The 16,278-nt window shown below is 63.7% G+C and overlaps 2 protein-coding genes across 4 annotated transcripts; both read left to right on the forward strand.

Annotated features, from left to right (window-relative positions):
* The first annotated feature begins 2,626 nt into the window (after window positions 1-2,626).
* Window positions 2,627-4,396, forward strand: PSMG3 (proteasome assembly chaperone 3). The gene is made up of 2 exons (XM_037057949.1): window positions 2,627-3,361; window positions 3,941-4,396. Exons 1-2 carry the CDS (start codon window positions 3,146-3,148, stop codon window positions 4,091-4,093), a joined length of 369 nt encoding a protein of 122 aa, XP_036913844.1. The 5' UTR covers window positions 2,627-3,145; the 3' UTR covers window positions 4,094-4,396.
* Window positions 4,397-8,161: 3,765 nt separating this feature from the next.
* Window positions 8,162-14,685, forward strand: TMEM184A (transmembrane protein 184A). 3 transcript variants are annotated; one of them, XM_037057950.1, is made up of 10 exons: window positions 8,162-8,285; window positions 8,319-8,494; window positions 9,059-9,365; window positions 10,694-10,859; window positions 11,234-11,324; window positions 11,427-11,502; window positions 11,627-11,718; window positions 12,132-12,301; window positions 12,785-12,979; window positions 13,473-14,685. In XM_037057950.1, the coding sequence occupies exons 3-10, from the start codon at window positions 9,135-9,137 to the stop codon at window positions 13,697-13,699; spliced, it is 1,248 nt and encodes a 415-aa protein (XP_036913845.1). In that variant the 5' UTR covers window positions 8,162-8,285; window positions 8,319-8,494; window positions 9,059-9,134; the 3' UTR covers window positions 13,700-14,685. The 3 variants fall into 3 exon arrangements, with proteins under 3 accessions (XP_036913845.1, XP_036913846.1, XP_036913847.1); XM_037057951.1 differs by lacking the exon at window positions 8,162-8,285 and having other exon boundaries at window positions 8,316-8,494; XM_037057952.1 differs by lacking the exons at window positions 8,162-8,285; window positions 8,319-8,494 and having other exon boundaries at window positions 9,158-9,365; window positions 10,795-10,859.
* The last annotated feature ends 1,593 nt before the right edge of the window (window positions 14,686-16,278 follow it).

Here is a 16,278-nt window from a genome sequence, read left to right on the forward strand (position 1 = left end):
TGAGACCGCAGTCCCGCGGCTACGCAGAGCCGCCAAAATGGAAGTCGCGCCTGGCTTACAGACTGTTGGGTTTTTATAAGAGCAGGCAAGCAAGCTGGGGATACAGAAGCAGATGTAGCGGTTAGCTATTGGCTCGATTGAACAAAGGCAGAGGTTTTGATTGGTGGGGGCTCTTGTTGGCGGGCAAACCTGAGTGGTGAGCAACTGTCATTAACGCCTTAAGATTAAGCAGGCTCTTTATCTCCATTCCCCAGTTCCTCTAACCTTCCTTGGCGCCTTAGGTTATTAGGGCAGTCTGGCAGCTCTTACAATCCTCAGCCTTTTTCAGTTTTCTTCTAATGTCTGGGGCCGACTGGGAGATAAAGTGAGTAGCTAGGACAGCGGCCCCAGCGTTAGAAGCCGGGTCGAGGCAGGTATGGAGCACCATTGCCTCGTTTAGTCTGTTGAGAAACAGCGCTGGATTTTTCCAGGGCCTTGGGTGACCTCTCAGAGCTTATCGTAACTGACTGCTTTCTGGGCAGATTGGTGCATACCTGCTATCAGGCACTCGACCATTTGGTCGCAGCGTCTCCAACCCACCTGTCCTACCTGGTAGCCTCAGCCTGGTTCTGCCTCTGGCGCGGCTTCAACCTGTACTGGCATTAGAGGATTGGTGGTGTGGGTTTGGTCTGCATGAGCCCTAGCTGCAGTCCGGACGCAGTCGCGCTCATCCGGGGTCATGGTGGAAGTTAGAATGATGTGCGGGTCACGCCATGTGAGGTCATAAGCCTGGACTAGGTACTGGAATTCCCTGATAAAACTGGTAGTGTAAGTGGAGAACGAGCCTAGGTGTTTTTCAACTGAAGAGAGGTCAGCTAGTGAAAAAGGGACATGGACCCCGACGACACCTTCTGCTCCCACCAGTTCTGGGAGGGGACAAATACGGGAGTCTAGGGGCTCTAGATTCAGGTGGGAGTGGGTGTGTGAGCTGACCAGGGAAGGTCTTCAGAGGGAGGGGGAGAATCCGGTTGAGAGCAGAGGACGGGGGCTAGAGTAGCCGTTGGCGGGAGCTGATAAGGAGGAGGAGGAGGAGAAGAGGAAGAGGAGGAAGATCTTCAGGGGAATCAGAGAAGGAGGGAGGTTCTGGGACAGTAGGCTTAGGAGACTGGACGAGTTCAGGGTTCCCTGGGGCAAGAACTTGGGCTGTGGAGCATCGGGTGCACAGATCTGGGCGGGAGCGCAAGGCCCAAAAGCCCTAAATGTAGGGGACCTCAGACCATTTGCCAGTCCGTCTGCAAAAATTATCTAGGTCAGTAAGGGTAACGAAATCAAAAGTGCCTTTAGGAGGCCAGGTTTCACGATTATCGAGCTGATATATTGGCCAGGCCGTAGTGGAAAGAAAAATCAGCCGTTTTCGCTTGAGGCCAAGATCAATTACTTTCAAATTTTCCAGAAGGCACCCCAGAGGGGATTTAGGATCTGGCTTGGACTCCTGCTCCCCCATTCCTGGTCCCACAAGGAGCAGCAGATGGGAATCGGCGTCCCTCAACCCAATCTGCTGATCTGGTCGGTTAAAATGGGGGTCTAGGCCCAGGGACGTCTCCCTCAGATGCCTAGGGCCTCTGAGCCGGGGTAGGGTAGTCCCTCCAGGAAGGGTCACCCCACACGCAGCACTGCGATTTGGTGGAGAGCAGTCTCTCCCAGCAGACGGGGGCCCGGAATCAGTTTTCGGGGACCAGAAACTTAAAGGCAACGGCACTTACCCTGGTTCTTTGTCGGACTGGTGGGGCGGCCACGAGGTCTCCTTGGGGAGGAGGGAGAGGAGAGGTCTTCAGCAGACAACAACTCTCGGATTTTGGCACCAAATGAATGGTTTTCTTAGGCTCCACCGAGGAAGAAATGCCAATCAACCACAAAGTTAGGCAGTATGGAGCTTTATTGGGGTTTGCGCGCCCAGGCGAGGTTACCTAGCCCCCAGAGTGGGGCCAGGGAAGTCGCGCCCCAGCAGGGAATGTGGTGGGGTTTTATTTTGGTTGGCTCTCTTTGTGGGAGCTGGGGATTGGGCCCCCTTGAACAAAGCGGCAATATACCATTGGTGGCTTTCCTCGGGCTCAGGTTGCTATGCAGATAAAGCCCCGCCTTTCAGCGCTCTGGTTTGACGTCAGCCATCTTTTCCGGATTATAGTTCAGCCACCATTTTGTCCTGCCACGCCCATCCTAACAAATCCTAAACGCTCAACAGGAGCTGGGTACTGCCCTGCCCGGAATGTCTGAGACCACGTTCCCGGCCCACCGTCAGCAGGGCTCAAGCGCACATTGGGGACAAGTCTGCATAGGCCCGGGCGTTCCCTTGTGGCTTTCCCGACAGTCCCGGAACCCAAGGCCATGGCCAGACCCCTCAGGGGACGGACCAGAGAAACGGGAGCGCCCTGCGCGCAGGGCCTGGTGCCGGCGCCGCGGCTGGGGCTGCGGCCCTTTCTCCAAACGACCGGCAGGGACCGCGTACACCGGCGCCCCGCTGGCCTTTCCCGGGAGCAGGCACGCAGCCACTCACAGAACGGGAAGCACGACCGGGGGAGCGGAAGTCCGGGGCTGCACTTCCGGTAGAGCTGCGGGGGCGGGTCCACGTCGCCCCTATGCGTCACTTCCAGGCGCCTAGAGGAAGGGACGGCGCGCGGGAGGGCGGTGGATGCACGCTAGGCGGCCCCCTGCCTCGCGCCCCGGGTCTCTTCCCGGCTTGGCGGTCGTGCTGCCTTTCTTTTGGGCCGGTCGTGTCCCCAACGCAGAAAGTAAAGCTTTCGCCGGTAGCTCGGCGCCTGTTCAGGCGCCGGCTGGCAAACCGGCGGAGCGTTCTCTGCGCTGGTGGCGGGGGCGGTCGGGAAGGAGGCGGCCCCGCCTCCGGACCCCGAGGCGCAGTTGGCATCGCCCTTTCGTGCCGGCACGCATCCTGTCGGCGGCTCCGGAAAGTCCCAGGGGAGGCCCGCGTGGGCAGAGACGCTTGCTTTGAATGGGCTGCATCTGTTTCTGTTTTAAGGCCGAGTGATGTTCAGTTTGGAACGCCGAGGCGCCTCTGAGGTCGGCTGGCTTCCTCCTCTTCCTCCCTTTCTGCCTCCCTCCGCTCCTTGCAGTCTTACATAAACTAAAGGTGCCATTGAAGAGCCCAGCCATGGAAGACAAACCCTTGGTGACTTCGAAACAGAGGACTGAAGTTGTCCGTGGGGTGCCCACCCAGGTGGTCTGCACAGCCTTCAGCAGTCACATCCTGGTAGTGGTGACCCAGTTCGGGAAGATGGGGACCCTGGTGTCCCTGGAGCCCAGCAACGTGGCCAGTGACGTTAGCAAGCCGGTGCTCACGACAAAAGTCCTTCTCGGGCAGGACGAGGTAAAGTGGTTGGTAGGAGTCTCCCTGGTGGAGGAGAAGCCGCTTCTGCGGCTGTCACGTGTCCGTGCCCACGTGGGGTGTCTGGTGGCCAGCCCCCAGCCCCCAGGCGGCGGCGTTGTCCAGGGCCTTTGTGGGTGTGAGGCATCCACCTGCCTGTGGCAGCCGCTTTTCCCGGCGGGTCAGTACTTTACCCAGCGGACAAGCAGAGGCCTTGATTTTGCATTGAGAGCCTCTTGGCAGTCGGACCCTATTGTGGTACATGCAGGTAATGAGTGGCTGTCCACGTTTGTTCTGGAAAGGTTCGCTGGGGGACATGACAGAGTTCCTGTCGCAGACTTGTCTTTCCGAGCCCTCCCAGATCAGATGGAGCCAGGAGGGCAGGAATCAGGAAGCACTAAGCAGAGAAATTGAATGACGTCTCTTTGGTGGTGTGTTTCCAACCGGGCTCACCTCGAACTCGGTGGTGATTCAGTCGTAGTGTGGGAAGCCAGTCTGGGTTCCTGGGGACATTTAATGAAGGCATTAAGTGTGTGTTGGGGGGGGACAAGCAGATGTAAACTGGTGTTCTTCCCTTCCCAGCCTCTCGTCCATGTCTTCGCAAAGCACCTGGTGACATTCGTGTCTCAGGAAGCAGGGAACAAAGCGGTCCTCCTCGCCATGGCCATGAAGGACCGGAGCCTGGAGGGGCTGACGGCCGTGCGGGAGGTGATTCAGACGTGCCAGGTGTGGTGACCCTGCGGCTGGACAGAGCTCAGTGGGAACTCAGACGTGCTGTCCATTCGAAGACCCATCTCTGGCCGTCGGGAGGAGGGGCTTCTCTGGCTGCAGCCCTGGAAGCCAGAGGAGATGTTCCAGTCCCAGCAGACTTGGTTTGGCCTCCAGCACTATCCATGGAGGGCATGTTGGGAGAGTTGTAAATAGTCCTCACTGGGCCAGTTACATTTGAGAATTAAAAGGGTAAGTCGGGGCCCTCAGTGTACAGTATGAGCTACTGAAGGAAATTGGTTTTGTATTAAAGACGAGTGTGCAACCCAAGCCACTTCACCACCCTTAACAGCACTGAGAACTTTTGGTACCATGGTGTAAGTTCAAGTTCGTGTACCTCAGGTGGAAGGAAACCTTGTGTGGCAAATACAAGGCCCTGTGTGTGCGTGTGTTTGTGTGCACAGACAGGAGGGAGTGGTATCCAGGTTGTAGCCCCAAGCACCCCAGTGGGGTGGGGGCTCCTGGAAAGAAACACCCACACCTTGAAATTCTGAGAGTCACAGCCCCTCTGCTCTCCCTGGAGGTCATGCCCCTGACAGACCCAGGGATGCCCTGGGCAACCAGAGGGTCTGAGGTCTGCCTGGTCAGTCCAGGCTCAGGTCAGTGCACCAGCTCCCCCAGGCACCACCCAGGGCTGGCAGCAGCTTGCTTTGGGGCAGTGGGCAGGTACAGACAGGCCCTCGGCGCACACATGTTCTACCTGGAGAGGGCAATACAGGAGGACTGAGTGACATCCTAGAATCCCCAGCGAGTGTTCCCCTGGCTGACAGGGTGGCAGGGCTGGTCAGCCCCTCGGCCTGGAAACCAAGGGAAGCCCACCCAGGACATTCCCGGCTGGCAGGACAGCACTCCCAGGTGGCGGCAGCAGCCTGTGGTTGCTGTATGGGGGGCAGGAGGTGGGGCGCCTACTGAGCCCCTGCCCTGATGGGGCTGGCTTGCTGCTCATGGGGACCGATCACCCATGGAAACATGCTGACAGAGGCCCAAGGTGGCAGACACTGGGTGGTGGGTTGGGGTCCCAGCTCACATGTTTGCTCCCAGGTCCTGCTCCCCCAGCTGTGGGGCCAATGCCCAGGCCCAGGTGCGGAGCAGCAGTCGGCCACCAAGAGGCGATGCTTCCCTGCCCTGGCCACCTGAGTGACCCCAGAGACCGCTGGGAGGCCCCGTCCCCCTGCCCACTCAGGCCCAGAGGTGGGGAAAAATGGCTTGGGGTCCCCAGGCTGGGACCGTCCTGCAGGGTACTGCTGAGGGGTCATGGGCCCGTAGTCCAGCCACTGTCCCTCTTCTCTGTGCCGCCTCCCGCTTGTGTGTGGCCTAAAGGCCTGGGTCCCAGTCCAGTCACTCCGGCCCCAAGCCATGGTGGGCATTACTCGGTAGCCGTGCGTGTGCCAGCACAGATGCTCAGTGACAAGTCCTGCCAGCCTCTGGGTACTGGGGGGAGGGCCAAAGGACCCTGGTGGGGCTGGCCTGGGGAGGCAGGTTGTCAGGTCAGCCACCTCTGCAGCCCCCACCTTGCCTCTATCAGCCCAGAGGGCAAGGCTCTTGGCTGGAGGGAGGGAGCGTGTCTCATGGGAGAGGGGCTACCTGCTGTCAGAGCAATGTCCCCAGATGGCAGGCCAGCCTGGAGGGAGGCTCAGTGCCAGCATGAAGGCCAAGAGGCATAGGCATTAGGTCACCAGTGCAGGTGGGCATTGCAGTCTCAGGTGGCCAGCAGCCTCTTCCCTACCCCACAGCCCGGCTGGGAGCTGCCAGGGAGCCCAGTCACCTGGACAGAGGCCTGGCTGCCGGGATCTGGGCCAGCAGGTCTGTCCTGTGACAGGTTTGGTCGGTGTCCAGCCCCAGGCAGGAAAATCAGGCCCAGCTGGCCCGATCACCTCTCCTGAGTGTGTTTGGGCCATGACCCTGGCCACCCAGGACTGGGCCTTGTGGCCAGAGAGCCCTGGGCTGGCAGGAGTGCCGGTTTCCTGCACACAGGAGCCAACCCCTCGGTTCTCATACCCTCTGTTCACTGTTGGGGCCTCGCCACAGCTGGGTTCCTCCTGCTCCCCAGAGGAGCATCACCTCACCCTCCCACTGTGTCTTGCTTGCTCACTGGCCTTGATCTGGGGGTTCTGAACCCTGGGAGGGTCACATGGCCACCTTCACATGAGCTCGGCACAGCAAGGAAGGTTGTCCTAGGCCCCCAGGGATGGCAGAGACCCGTATGCTGTGCCCGGGGAAGGGCCTCAAACTCACCTCTACAGATGAGAAAGCAGAGCAGTAAGGGGGGCCTGCCCAGGTGGCCAGACAGAGCCTCAGGCTTGGAGAGTACACGTGAGGTGTGTGCCAGCAGGAAGGGCCAGGCCAAGGCCAAAGCCAAAGCCGCTCCATGAGGTGAAGGCATTGCCCGAGTGTGCAGGAGCTCCAGAATGGGGACGCCTCAGAGCCAGGCTCTCTGGAGGCCTTGCTGGAGGCAGTGGCTGCCAGGGGAGGAAGACGGGGCAGCCCAGAATGACGCTGGGCTGGCCCCACTGTCAGAGCAGAGGTGGCCTGGAGTGGAGGGGCTTCCCAGGGGTCAGGTCCCCTCTGTGGCCATACATCAGCTCAGTCTGATGTCAAAACCTCTTGCCTCTGCCTGCTGCCAGCAGAGCTGTGGGACATGAAGACCGCCCGGCTTCCGGCCTGCCTTTCCACACAGTGTGATCGGCCCCTGAAAAAGGGCAGCGTTTCAGAGGCTCCTGCCTGGAGCCCGCGCCCTCAGAGCCCACGCCCTCAGAGCCCGCGCCCTCAGAGCCCGCTGTAGGCCACCCTGGGGACTCCAGCTGGGGACTCCAGCCGGGGACATCCGTGTGGCATCTAACTGCAGCGCTTCCCACTGTGTGCTCACCAAGCCCAGCATCCATCTGGGGAGGCCCAAGGCCTCTGCCTTCCCACCTGTTGTGTGGGTGGGTCCCCTGGTCCTGGCCAGTCCTGTCCATGTCCTGACATCTGAGTCTTCGCCCTCCAAGGCCCCTGAGCCATTGTGCCAATGGGCAGTGAGCACAGGTCAGCGCACACCAAGCCGGTGCTGTGCCGATGCCCTTGCCAGCTGTGGGCAGCCTTGGCTCGGGGCACGCGCACTGCACGCAGGGAGGACTCACTTTGCCAGGGGAGGGGAGGCCACACTGCCACCCAGGGCCCTGGCTCCCCACAGCCTGGGTTTGGCCAGGGCAGCAGCACTGGGTTCCAGAAGCTCCGGATTCAGCAGGGAGGTGGCCGACTGGAAGCAGCAGCAGGACAGAGGTGTCACCTGAGACAACAGGACAGGAGTTGGCAGGGAGAAGAGTCCTCCAAGGAGGCCCCTGTGGGGTGCTGGGTGAGGGAGGCTCAGGTTGGGCCGGGCCTTAGGGCTGCGATGGAGTGACGGCCTGTCCTGGGCTGGGGCCCCTGGGGGTGCAGTGTGCGTGAGGGAGTGAGTGTGCAGCCTCATCCTGGAGCTTCCCGCGCCCTTGGGGGACCCCAGAAACGTGGATGAGCCTCTCCGGGCTCCCCACTCCCACCTCTGAAAGAGCACGACAATGCCCGCAAAGCAGGCCCTGACCCTGGTGCCCAGGTCACGAAGAGGGTCAGTGGCCCAAAAGACAAGCCCTGTGGTCCCAGAATGGCACAGAGCAGACACCTCTTCCCAACCCCCAGGGCACACAAGCCCCTTTGGCTCCCAAGCAGGGCCCCATCCCCCTGAAAACCAGAAATGTTTCCAATGGGAACGGGGCTTTTTAAATTGGGGTGAACTTCTCATAAAAACCGTACCCATTTCTAAGGCACTCAGTGCACCCACGATGTGGTACGACCACCACTCCATCTCCTTGCAGAGCTCTCCATCCCCCAGTGGAAACGGTGTCTCCCGGACCGCGGGCCCACCCATCCCCCACCCCCCACCCCCCACCCCCCACCCCCCACCCCGTTTGGGGCCTGCCCTGTGAAACCCTCTGGCCCAGCTCCCCCCACCATGCCCCTCTGCAGACCCTCCCACCTGCCTTCTGACGGCAGCCGCCTGGCCAGGTGGCTCAGGCAGGAGAGGGCACCTGGCGACCAGCAGGTTCCAGCGAGCCAGCTGCCTGCCGAGCAGCGGCCAGGAGGGATAGGGTGTCCTAAGCTCCTCCCCCTGCCTCCTCGGCCTTCCCCACAGCCGGGAGCTCAGGTGGAGCTCAGGTGGAGCTCAGGTGGAGCTCAGGTGGAGCTCAGGGGGGCCACCCCACAACGAAGCGGCTGCTGCCCTCCCCAGGGCTCCTAGGGCCGCCAGATAGCGGGCTCGACCCACTCCCTGTGGGGCCATCAGTGGGGGCCACGTGGCAACACGGATGACCGGCCAGGTCTCCCAGGGCCGGGCCAGAGCGTCCTGCCTGAGAGGTAAGTGCTGGGCGGTGAGTAAGGCAGGAGGATGAGGTGAGGCCGGACACAGCCTCTGGTGAGTGCGGCAGGAGGGAGATGCCTGGTGCCCCAGCAGGCTGGCACGCACTTGAGAACAGGCCTGTGAGCCCAGCGAGTGGCAAAGATGGGCACCCGAGAGCCCCAGGAAGCCGGGGGCAGCTGGGCTGCACCTGCCCAAGCCACCTGCTCCCAGGATTCCTGCCCTACAACTGGGGTCCCCTCCTTTCCCAAATGTCTGTGGCCCCTAAAAAGCGGGCTTCCCACAGGCCTGGGCACCAGACGTGGGGACCACCGCAGGCCACCGTCAGGTGGCTGACACCTGCACCTGGTGGCCGAGCCCGGGGAAGAGGGCTCCCCAGGCCTGGGCCTCGGAGCCGGGTCGCTGAGCTCAGAGGGCGCCCGAGTCTTTGGGTGTCAGGAAAAGTGGGCAGGGTGGTCAGACTCGGTCCCCACCACCGCCCGTGAATGGCCAGCGACCAACACCTGTGCGGCCGGCCACCTTGGGGAGGAGCCGCCCTCCCCACTGCCTCCCTCTCCTCCTAGCCCTGGGCCGCGTCCAGCCTCCGGACACCTTTGCTCTCCCCTGTGCCGAGGCGCCGAGTCCTCCCGGCCTCCGAAGATGACTAATGCCCCGGGGCTCCCGGCAGCTGGTGGCGCCCCCCTGGAGCCAGCAACTGGGCCGCAGCCCAGCCCCCCAGCGGCCATGACCACGGAGCCCGCGGGGCTGCTGTGGGGGGACCATGTGGGGAACAGTTCCCAGGGCGCCTCCCAGCTCTTTCTCACGACCCCTCTGGCCCGAGGCATCTCAGGAATTTTTGTGTGGACCGCCCTGGCGCTCACCTGCCACCAGGTAAGCCCTCCTGTCACACCTCCTGTGGACCCCATGAGACATGGCCACAGTCACCTGGACAGGTGAAGGCTCATTTGCATTTTCATGAAGCCACCCCTTGTTGCATGGTGGCTTTGGGTCTGGCGTAGGCTGTGATTTGTAGGACAAAGAACAGCAAGGGCAGTCACCAGCGCCCAGAGTCAGGCTGTCTCAGTCCCAGCCAGAGTCTGGGCCTTGGATTCCTCCTCTCTCCAGCCCAGACCTTCTGTCATTCGGGGACCAGTTGTGTGTGTGTGTGTGTGTGTGTGTGCACGCGTGCTCGAGCTTCCCGAGGACGCACTGCAGGGACAGAGCTGACACAGACCCTGGGGCTGCAGCCCTCAGGCCCACCCTCCTGCTCCCCACCCCCCACCAGCCCCTGCTTCCAGGTCCTTGGCCCATCTAGAACCCAGCAGGAAAAGACAGGGACTGGAGCCCTTGCTGTACAGACCGACAGCTGAGGCTGGAGAGGACAGCAGCCTGCCAAGGCCACCCAGCTAGGTGCGGCTGGCACCGGGAGCAGAGTCCAGGTCCCCCAGTGGCTGGTCTCAATGCGCCCTGCCCACTGCGCCAGCGAGGGAGTGACCGGCTGATAAGGAGGCAGTTCCTGCGCTGACCCACCCCCACCTATACCCCAGCTGTGGCCTAGGAAACGGCACATCAGCCTCTGCATGCACCACTCCCTCTGCTCGCCCGCCCTTCCCACCCTCTCTCCTCCTCTGCGCACAGCTCCTCCTCCAGGAAGCCTTCTGGGGCTGCTCTGAGACCACACGGCCAGCCACCTTTGCACCTGGCTTCCCTGTGCCTCTTCCTCTTAAAGATCCAGTCACTATTTTATGTCCTTGTAGGAACCCTAGAACAATTTACGAATCAGCTGTTACCACCCATGCTCCCCTCATCCCGGGTGAGGCAGCACTGATTTCTCCACGCTGCCTGTGCATTATCCACACAGTCAGGGGGCCGCCTGGCCACTGTCCCCACGTGTCCACATGCATTCTCTTAGGGCACGTCCCCACTTGCCTGGCTGTGGCTGCACCACATGATCCGGCTGCCACTGTGTGGACCTCGCTGTGCGTGGCCACGACCAACACCCTTCTGTACAGAGGTCAAAGGGCACCGGCCCGTGGGAATGCCCGGGTGTCTCCTGGAATGTCTGCGCTCACTGGGGCCATGTCTGCCCCACGGGAGATCTTCCTTGGCTGCGCGAGTGAGGGAGTGAGTGAACACAGGAGCCAGGACCAATGAGTGTCTCCCCCTGCCTGCAGGGGGAGCGGTGGCCGAGACCCCACGCCGCCCCCCCTCCCACCCAGATCTACCTGCACCTGCGCTCCTACACGGTCCCCAGTGAGCAGAAGTACATCATCCGCCTGCTCCTCATCGTGCCTGTCTACGCCCTCAACTCCTGGCTCAGCCTCCTCCTCCTGGGGGCCCGCCAGCACTACATCTACCTGGACTCCGTACGGGACTGCTACGAAGGTGAGGGCCCCGGCTTGGGCAGGCTTGGGCCCAGGGAGGGGTGGCCACCCTTAGGCCCGAGTCTGGCTGAGTGGGGCCCTAGGGTGCGGGCTGCCTGACAGCTGGGACCAGCGTGGGGGCGGGGTGCTGCAGCCAGGTCTGCTGGGGGGTCAGAAGGGATGCAGGGCCCTGGAGGAGGCAGGGGCGGCAGAGTCGCAGCGAGCGCTGCAGGACCCCGGGTGGAGTGCGTCCCAGAGCTAGGCTGCGGACCCCTGCGGTGGGAATGAGCCTCGTCCTGTCCTCGGGGAAACGGGTCCTTTGTGGGGGTCGGGGAGACTTCCTGCAGGGGGGCAGCCCAGGCTCACTGCGCCCGCCCTGCGTGCCGGCCCCCGCAGCCTTCGTCATTTACAGCTTCCTGAGCCTCTGCTTCCAGTACCTGGGCGGCGAGAGCGCCATCATGGCTGAGATTCGGGGGAAGCCTGTCCGGTAAGCGCCTCCCGCGGGGCCCGCCAGCCCCTCCGCACCCCGGGCAGCGGGTGGCTGGGCCGGTCCCCCAGGGCCCGGCCTCAGAGACTCGCGCACACGCAGGTCCAGCTGCCTCTACGGCACCTGCTGCCTGCGGGGCGTGGCCTACTCCATCGGGTTCCTGCGCTTCTGCAAGCAGGTGAGTGGGTCCTCCCGCCCCGCCCCCCGCCCCGCCCCCGCCCCGCCCCGCCCCGCCCCCGCCCCTCTCCCGTGCCCAGCGTGCGGCCCCCACACTTGGCCCTCCATCCCCGCCCCCCTCCCAGGCCACGCTGCAGTTCTGCGTTGTGAAGCCCAGCATGGCCTTGGTCACCATCGTCCTGCAGGCGGTCGGCAAATACCACGACGGGGACTTCAAGTGAGGCTGGCAGGGAGGGGTACCGGGGGAGGTGCGTGGGAGGTCGGCGGTTCTTGGAGGGGGGTGGTCAGCACCTGAGGACCGGCCTCTCCTCTTCTGGGCCCAGCGGCAGGGCGGGCCGGGTCACAGGTGAGCCCTGAGGAGCCAGCAGCCCAGGCAGCTCTGGGCCCACCCAAGGGATAACAAAGGCTGGACTCCAGGGTACTGGGGCTGAGGACCACACACATACACACACGTGCGCACGTGTGCATGCACACGGACACACACGCCAACACATGAGGGCCCACCCCTCAGGCTGTGCCGTCTCTGAAGGGAAGGGCAGGCCCGGGTTGGTGCTGGCACAGTGGGTGGGCTCGGGTGGGAGGGCGTGGGGCGCAGGCCGCTGGCCTGACCCTGCCCCTCTCTGGCCCCAGCATCCACAGCGGCTACCTCTACATCGCTCTCCTGAACAACGCCTCCGTCAGCCTGGCGCTCTATGCCCTGACCCTCTTCTACTTTGCCACCCGCGAGCTCCTGCAGCCCTTCGAGCCCATCCTCAAGTTCCTCACTGTCAAGGCCGTGGTCTTCCTCTCTTTCTGGCAGGGTGGGTGGGGCCACGGAGCCCAGAGAGCCTGGCTCCAACCCCACCTCCACCCCGAGCCCTCAGGCTCAGCCTCGGTGCCCCCCATGGCAGCGTGGGGAGTGCCAGCCCCCTCAGTGGGAGGCCGCACAGCGGGTGCAGGGCGGTGGCCGAGACCCCACGCGGTCCAGCTGGTGTGGGCTGCGCAGGGGCCTGTCCCAGGGAGGAACATGAGGGGGCCCAGGGTTGGGCTTGTGGGGGATTCTTGGACATCGCCTGAGCCAAGACTCCGGCTTTGGAGCTGTCCTGACCTGGGGTCTTCCCCTGCGTGGACTGGGACCACGTGGATGGGCAAGGCTTCACAGGGCTGGGCCATGGGACTCTGGGGCCCGACCCTTGTCCCCTCGCTCCCCTGCAGACCCGGCCAAGCCCATGAGGCAGGCGGCAGTGGGATCCTGGGCTGGGGTCCTCTCCCGGGGTCGCCTGAGTGGCTGTCGCCTCCCCCAGGGGTGCTGCTGGCCATCCTGGAGAGGTGTGGGGCCATCCCTGAGGTCCAGGCAGTGGACGGGAGCAGGGTGGGGGCCGGCACGCTGGCCGCCGGCTACCAGAACTTCCTCATCTGTGTTGAGATGCTCTTCGCCGCCATTGCCCTTTGCTGTGCCTTCCCCTGCCAGGTGTACTCAGAGAAGGACAGCTCGCCAGGTATGCGGCCCTGCAGCTGGTGGGGGGTGGGGGGCTGCAGTGCCCAGCAGGGCACCCCTGGGCCTGGCGTGGCGGTGGCCACCACCCTCCACACATCTCCATCCTGTCCTGTGTGCAGGCCCGGGCAGGGCCGACTCGGCGGACAGGTAGGGCCAGGCCTGGGGACAGACTGTAGCAGGGCCTGGGGGCAGGCCCAGGGCAGCCTGACTGGGTGGGGGACAGGGACAGTTTTTGCTGGCACCCCTAGTGAATGACCCATTTCGGCAGGGCCAGCCAGCCGAGGCCTTCCCCCTACTGGTGGCCCTCGTGGGGGTCTGGCCAGGACAGCCCTGTGGAGGAGCTGGACTAGCACTTGGGGGCAGTCCCCACGGGCCATCCCAAGCCCTGGGAAGCCCAAGGCAGGCAGGAGCAGGCCACCTCCTGGGGTTGGGGGCCGAGGGGCAAGACAGGCCCAGAGAGACCCCAGCCCCGACACGCACTTGCTGCCCCACAGCCCCTGCAGCGGCCATGCAGAGCATCTCCAGCGGCCTCAAGGAGACCATGAGCCCGCACGACATCGTGCAGGACGCCGTCCACAACTTCTCGCCTGCCTACCAGCAGTACACGCAGCAGGCCACGCAGGAGAGCCAGGGGCCCGGCTCCCAGCCCGGGGGCACCAGTGTCGGCCGCAAGAGCCGCAACGTGGAGAAGAGGATGCTGATCCCCTCGGAGGAGCTCTAGTGGGCGGGGGTCCGGCCTCCGGGGGAGGACAGGGCCCCCGCCCCGCCCACCCTCTTGCCAAAGGTCAAGCTTTTCCCAAGAGCCCCCCTGCCAGGCTGGTGGGTGGGAGGGCGACTGAGCTTGTCTGAGGGGCCCGGGACCTGCAGATGCAGTTGGCTGTCCCCTCAGGTGGCTGCCCTGGGCACTGTGCCATCGTGGCCCCCCACCCCAGGGAGCTGCACCCTGTGTGGGCCGGGGGTGCGAGGCCCACTAGAGGGGCAGGCGGGGTGCTGCTTATGCAGAAACCTGAGTTTCTAGCAATTCCCATGCCTCTGTCCTTTGGAGCTGGAACCCTGACCCATGTGCTGGGGCGGGTTGGGGTCTGGGTGCTGGCGGAGTGTCCCGCTCCATGCAGGGCAGGGCAGTGGCCCACCCTGTGCCACCTGAGGGCGCAGAGGGGCCTGGCCTGGAGCCTGTCCCCTGGGGTTTCCCTGTCAGTCAGAGGAGCTGAGCCTGGATGGACAAGGGTGTGTCCTCCGAAGCCAAGACGGGGAACAGAGACAGCCCTTTGGGGAGGGGGTGCCTCCTGGGCACTGTGGCTGGGCCTAAAGGGCGGAGTTACCGCAGGGGCGAGGGCAGCAGCGGCCGCAGGTCTTGGTCTGTCCTGTGTCCAGGCATCCAGCAGGCCATGGTGGGAGCCGGGGAAAGGTGCAGGGGCCTGGGCAGTGGCGTGGTGCCTGAGAGCCCACAGACAGGCAGGCCCAGAGGCCACCACCAACCCCCTCTCCCAGTCCCCCTGGCCGCGCACTCCCGCATCAGCAGGGAAAGAGGCGGAGGTGCCCGGAGACTCAGAGAGCAGGGCGGGGCCTGGCCCACGGGGTCCACAGGGAGGTTACTCCCCAGGCCTGGGCACAGGGCGCTCATGGCCAGCAGCCTCCCCCGGGGCCCAGGTGGCTTGCTGAGATGGGCTGGGCCTCCCACCACCCCCAGAGGAAAGTGCCCTCCATACCGGGGAGGCCCTGCAGACCATGTCAGCCCCCATGGCCGGCCACCCACAGCTCAGCCAGTGGTGGAGATGGGCTGCCCAAGCAGGGGGGCTCCTGGAGGAGGCAGGACAGGGGCAAGATGCCAGGCTGTGAGCGAGGGGCCGCCCCACACGCCCCTGCAAGGGGGCGGGGCCTGTGAGCCTGGAATGAGCCCAGCTGCACCTGGCCCCTGGGGGACCTCGCAGCCCAGGGACCCACACCCAGCAGCACCCCACGTGGGCTCTGCTGTCGTGGCGAGGGGCCCGCTGACGGGCTAGGACACAAGGGCGCAGTGCACGCAACGGCCAGAGCACTGACTCCTCGGCGAGATGCACCAGAAACCAGAAAACTCTTTATTGCAGAGAACTCTTTATTACAAAAGCGGAGACGCATGACAATAAATTAGGCGGTGGCCGCAGGTGCGGGGCAGGTGGGCACACGCCTCACAGACGAGGGCCACGACATAGGGTCTCTCAATAATTTATATCAGGATGAAAGCAGCACAAAAATAAATATTGAAATGAGACTGCTGAGCGGCCAGAGGCAGGGGTGGGTGAGCGCTGCGGCGGGGGTCTGTCCCCGGGGAGGGCGGGGGCGGCCCTCTGGGAAGGACTCCCAACCTGAAGAAGGAGAGGTCCTCACCTTTTCTCTTAAATAAAAAATCCATATATTAAACTGTGATGACGAAACCTCGGTGACGTGAAAGGAAAAGCAAGGGGCACGTCACCAGTCTTCCTTCTGTGACCCCCTCCTCCCACAGAGGGAGGCCCCCTGCGTCCCACAGGGCCAGACGCTCTGGGGACTGGGGGCAGCCACCAGGTGGGACACTGGCCAGGTCCCCAGGCCCAGGACACAGCCCAGCCGAGCCAACAGAGGGCAGGCGGGGAGATGGACGGGTTGGGGGACTGTGGGTTTACAGTATCAAACAGGAAAAGGTACAAAAATCTGTACGATAAACTGTGTATAATTTTATTTATATATACTTCTCTCTCTTAAATACGCCCCACGGTCCTTACTGATATCCAATGTGGATTACCTGCCACAGCCATGGCGCCAGCAGCTTCCCGTGCGCCGGCCTCTGCTCTGAGGACGCGGCCGGTCCCCAGGACAGGGCACTGCCACAGGCCAGCCGGCCGGTTACTTGCTGCCCATCTGCGGTGCAGATGGCGTAGCTGGCACCCTGCCTGGGGCGGGGCCCTTGCACTTTGCGGGGTCCTGCTGGGAGGGGGCAGGGGAGGGGGGCCTGGGCTCCCAACTCCCCCGGCACCTTCCTGGGAGGACCTGCAGCAGCTCCGGGGAGGTCACCCCAGCAAAGGCCACCAAGGCCGCTGGGACTGTGGGGTGGAGAGTGCAGGTGAAGGCTGCAAGCGACGACCGAGCACCAAGGTTGCAGGATCCCCTGTCCTGTCACTGACAGGCCAGCAGGGGCCACCGGGGAGGTGGGTCTGCACAGCGTCGGCCAGCCACCCCCCCGCCCCCCCACCTCCCCTCCTCTGGCTGCAGGAGAAGGTGCAGCCCAGCCCCACTGTCAGGGCCACACGGGGCCCGCCCAGGACCAGAACTGCCCCCTTCCCC

This window comes from Sturnira hondurensis, unplaced genomic scaffold (genome assembly GCF_014824575.4).
Source record: "Sturnira hondurensis isolate 20B ecotype Veracruz unplaced genomic scaffold, ASM1482457v3 Scaffold0009733, whole genome shotgun sequence".
NCBI lineage: Eukaryota > Metazoa > Chordata > Mammalia > Chiroptera > Phyllostomidae > Sturnira > Sturnira hondurensis.